The 4,315-nt window shown below is 58.7% G+C and overlaps 1 protein-coding gene across 1 annotated transcript; it reads right to left on the reverse strand.

Moving 5' to 3' along the window:
• Positions 1 to 1,712: 1,712 nt before the first annotated feature.
• Positions 1,713 to 2,030, reverse strand: LOC309591161 (feather keratin 2-like; the record flags this gene model as incomplete). The annotated part of the gene is made up of 1 exon (XM_082313144.1): positions 1,713 to 2,030. The coding sequence occupies one exon, from the start codon at positions 2,028 to 2,030 to the stop codon at positions 1,713 to 1,715; it is 318 nt and encodes a 105-aa protein (XP_082169270.1).
• Between the last annotated feature and the right edge of the window lie 2,285 nt (positions 2,031 to 4,315).

Consider the following 4,315-nt stretch of genomic DNA (forward strand, 5'->3'; position numbering starts at 1 on the left):
AGGATCCGACGGCGGTGCTCTGGGGGAAGGAGCTGAGGATGGGCCCTGGCAGGGTGACCACGACGGTGGAAGGCTGGATGACGACGCGGGAGTCCTCGCACTGCCTGACACAGGGCTCGTTGCAGCTGTTAGCCAGCGGGGTGGGTCCGCAGGGGCGGCAGCTGTCGTAGCAGGCCATGGGTGTGGTGTGGAGGGGCCCTGGAAGAGAGGGTGTTGAGCAGGCAGAGGGGCGTGGGGGTGCGAGGGGCGGTGCTGCAGGAGGGCGAGGGAGCGGGGAGGCCTGGTGTGGGGCTGTGGGGAGCGTGGGGGTGGGGAGGCGTCAGCGCTGCTGAGGCTGGGGTCAGAGCGTGGTGGAAGAGAGGGGCCAGGTGGGTCAGGAGAAGGAGGGGAAGGGGGCTGAGGCTCACCTTGTTGAGCGCGGAGGAGAAGGCGTGAGGAGAAGTGTGTGAGGGAGAGAGGCGCTGAGCCGGCTTTTATGCTGGTGTGCGAGGGGCGGGACAGCCTTTGCGCATGACAGCATTTTGCAGCAAGCAGCTGTTGCATGCCAGAGCCATGTAAGTAATGAGGTGGGGTGTGTTTTCCTTATGAGCCGGCAGTGTGCCCAGGTGGCCAAGAAGGCCAATGGCATCGTGGCTTGTGTCAGAAATAGTGTGGCCAGCAGGACCAGGGAGGTGATCGTCCCCCTCAACTTGGCACTGGTGAGGCTGCACCTTGAATACAGTGTTGAGTGTTGGGCCCCTGACTACAAGAAAGACACTGAGGTGCTGGAGGGTGTCCAAAGAAGGGCAACGAAGCTGCTGGAGGGTCTGGAGCACAAGTCTGGTGAGGAGCGGATGAGGGAGCTGGGGGTTCTTTAGTTTGGCGAAGAGGAGGCTGAGGGGAGACCTTGTCGCTCTCTACAACGGCCTGAAAGGAGGCTGTAGCGAGGTGGGGGTCGGTCTCTTCTCCCAAGTAACAAGTGATGGGACAAGAGGAAATGAGCTCAAATTGTGCCAGGGGAGCTTTAGATGTGCCGGTCTATGTTGTTGTTGTTGCTGGGGGCCATGCTTGCTAAGAGAGGTCTTGCAGCCCCTTTCCATCCCTCCCGCTGGCCTCTTGAGCCCTGGCTTTGTGCTGGGTGAGGTTGGAAGAGCGTTGGGAGAAGAAAGGAAGTGGAGGCATCTTCAGGCTGGGCTGCAGAAGCACTTTATTGAGAGGAAAAAGAGAGAAAAGGCAGGAGCAGCAAGTGGAAGGGAGGTGGTCTGAGGTGCAAGTAGGCTGACCATCAGCCGAGGTCCTTGGCTTGCAGTTGATTTTGCTGACCATCAGCCGAGGTCCTTGGCTTGCAGTTGATTTTGCTGACCATCAGCCGAGGTCCTTTGCTTGCAGTTGATTTTGCCAGAGCAGCAATATCTTCCTTCCCTACGGTGACAGCAGCCCACCGGAGGCTCCTGGTGGTCTTTGGCTTGTGAGAACGTAGTTGCAGCAGAGAGTAGTGGACGTAGCAGAAGAGACAGTGCCAAGAAGGAAGAGGGAGAAGAGGCAGAGGTACACGGGCCATGTTTGCAGGCAGCCCAGGCTGGCCCTTTCCCTGCTTCCTTTCTTGGTGCCTTGAGAGGAGGAGCCGTCGATGGCAGGTGCACGTGCCAGCAGCGGCCGGGAGGTTCATCCTCAATCCATGCCGTGGCTTCCAGGGAGTGGGTGGTTGTTGTCAGGGGTGGTGGTGAGGGCCCTTAGCAGGGGTAGCAGCCTCTTGCGCCGCTGAAGCAGCCCAGGCCTCCAAAGCCAGAGCCGTAGCCGAGGCCAAAGCCAAAGCCCCCGGAGACGGGCACTCCCTGGGAGCTGAGGACGTTGCCCACGGCAGCCGATGCGGAGGATCCGACGGCGGTGTTCTGGGGGAAGGAGCTGAGGATGGGTCCTGGCAGGGTGACCAGCACGGCGGGAGGCTGGATGACGACGCGGGAGTCCTCGCACTGCCTGACACAGGGCTCGTTGCAGCTGTTAGCCAGCGGGGTGGGTCCGCAGGGGCGGCAGCTGTCGTAGCAGGCCATGGGTGTGGTGTGGAGGGGCCCTGGAAGAGAGGGTGTTGAGCAGGCGGAGGGGCGTGGGGGTGCGAGGGGCGGTGTTGCAGGAGGGCGAGGGAGCGGGGAGGCCTGGTGTGGGGCTGTGGGGAGCGTGGGGGTGGGGAGGCGTCAGCGCTGCTGAGGCTGGGGTCAGAGCGTGGTGGAAGAGAGGGGCCAGGTGGGTCAGGAGAAGGAGGGGAAGGGGGTTGAGGCTCACCTTGTTGAGCGCGGAGGAGAAGGCGTGAGGAGAAGTGCGTGAGGGATAGAGGTCCTGGGCTGGCTTTTATGGTGGTGTGCGAGGGGCGGGACAGCCTTTGCGCATGACAGCATTTTGCAGCAAGCAGCTGTTGCATGCCACAGCCTGGCAAGTAATGAGGTGGGGTGTGTTTTCCTTCCCGCAATGCTGCCTTTTCATGTCCTCCTCTTGAGGCCGTGTCCATCTGACCCTGGCGGCAGCTTTGAACTGTGAGTATTAGAGGCCAAAGGCTTGGTGTTGATGGTGTGTGTCAGGACGGGCAGAGGACACGACCAAAGCCTAGGAGAGGTGGGGTGTCGTCAGTGAGGTCATCCCGTGGCACTGGTGTGGTGTGGTTTGCGGGTGCGTTGTGAAGAGGGGGCCCCATTTCCTCGCAGCCCTGGCAGGCTGGTCTGGGCTTTGGAGGTGTGCCGGGCGTACGGCGCTGCGCCTTGCATCGTGTTTTGTCCCTGCCCGCTGTGCTGCCAGGTTGCTAAGCCCGTTTTTAGGCCTGGCCTTTCCTGTTGGGTGTGCTCTGTGAGTGTCTGGTGCCCCTCTTGTTTGAATTTGTGGTTCTTGTGGAGGACAAGCTGACTGCGAGGCAGCCATGCACCCTTGTGGCAAACGAGGCCAAGGTTCTCCAGGGCGGCGTTAAGAAGAGCATTGCCATGAGGTCGGGGGAGGTGATCTTGCTCTCTTTTTAGCGCTGGTGAGGCCCCGTGTGGAGTCCTGTGTCCAGCTGAGGGCTCCCCAGTGGAAGAAGGACATGACCTTGGTGGAGTGAGGGCCATGCAGGGCCACCAAGATGTTGAGGGGACTGGAGCATCCTTCCTATGAGGAGAAGCTGAGAGAGCTGGGAGGTTTTTCAGGCAGGAGGCAAGGCCGTGCGTGGAAGATGTCATCAATAAAAGCAGAGAAGACGAGCCATTTCCTTGGAAGAGCAGGCAAGGCTTTTTCATCATGAGGGTGGTCAAGTAGTGGAACCAGTTGTGCAGAGAGGTGTTGGAGTCTCCATCCTTGGAGATACTGACAACCCGAGTGGCCATGGTCGTGGACAGCCTGCTCGAGCTGACCCTGCTTGAGCAAGTTGGGTTGAACAGATCCTCTTAGAAGCTACGCTAAGGCACATGGAGGACAGGGAGGTGATTCAAAACAGCCAGCACGGCTTCACCAAGGCAAGTCCTGCCTGACCAACCTAGTGGCTTTCTGTGATGGAGTTACTACATCAGTGGATGAGGGAAGAGCTACGGATGTCATCTCTCTGGAGTTCTGTAAGGCCTTTGACACGGTCCCCCCCAATATCCTTCTCTCTAAATCGGAAGGATATGGATTTGATGGGTGGACTGTTTGGTGGATAAGGAATTGGCTGGATGATCGCATCCAGAGGGTAGTGGTCAATGGCTCAATGTCCAGATGGAGACCAGTGACAAGTGGTGTCCCTCAGGGGTCCATTCTGGGGCCAGTGCTGTTCAACATCTTCATCAATGACATAGCAGGATCGAGTGCACCCGCAGCAAGTTTGCAGACGACACCAAGTTGGGTGGAAGTGTTGATCTGCTGCAGGGCAGAAAGGCTCTACAGAGGGATCTGCACAGGCTGGCTTGATGGGCCGAGGCCAATGGTATGAGGTTCAACAAGGCTGATTGCCGGGTCCTGCACTTGGGTCACAACAACCCCATGCAGGGCCAATAGTGATAGGACAAGGGGGAATGGTTTTAAACTAAAAGAGGGGAGATTCAGACTAGATATCAGGAAGAAATGTTTGACAGTGAGGGTAGTGAAACACTGGAACGGGTTGCCCAGAGAGGTTGCCCAGAGATGCCCCATCCTTGGAAACATTCAAGGCCAGGCTGGATGGGGCTCTGAGCAACCTGATCTGGTTGTAGATGTCCCTGCCAATTGCAAGGGGGCTGGACTGGATGACCTTTAGAGGGTCCTTTCCATCCTAAAGCATTCTATGATTCTAAATGGCCGCACCCCTCAGCACTCACCCCAAAGGAAGACCCCAAAGGCCCTGATCTAGTCGATCTCCGGAGGT

Source organism: Platalea leucorodia (assembly GCF_965183815.1).
Source record: "Platalea leucorodia genome assembly, chromosome: 1".
NCBI lineage: Eukaryota > Metazoa > Chordata > Aves > Pelecaniformes > Threskiornithidae > Platalea > Platalea leucorodia.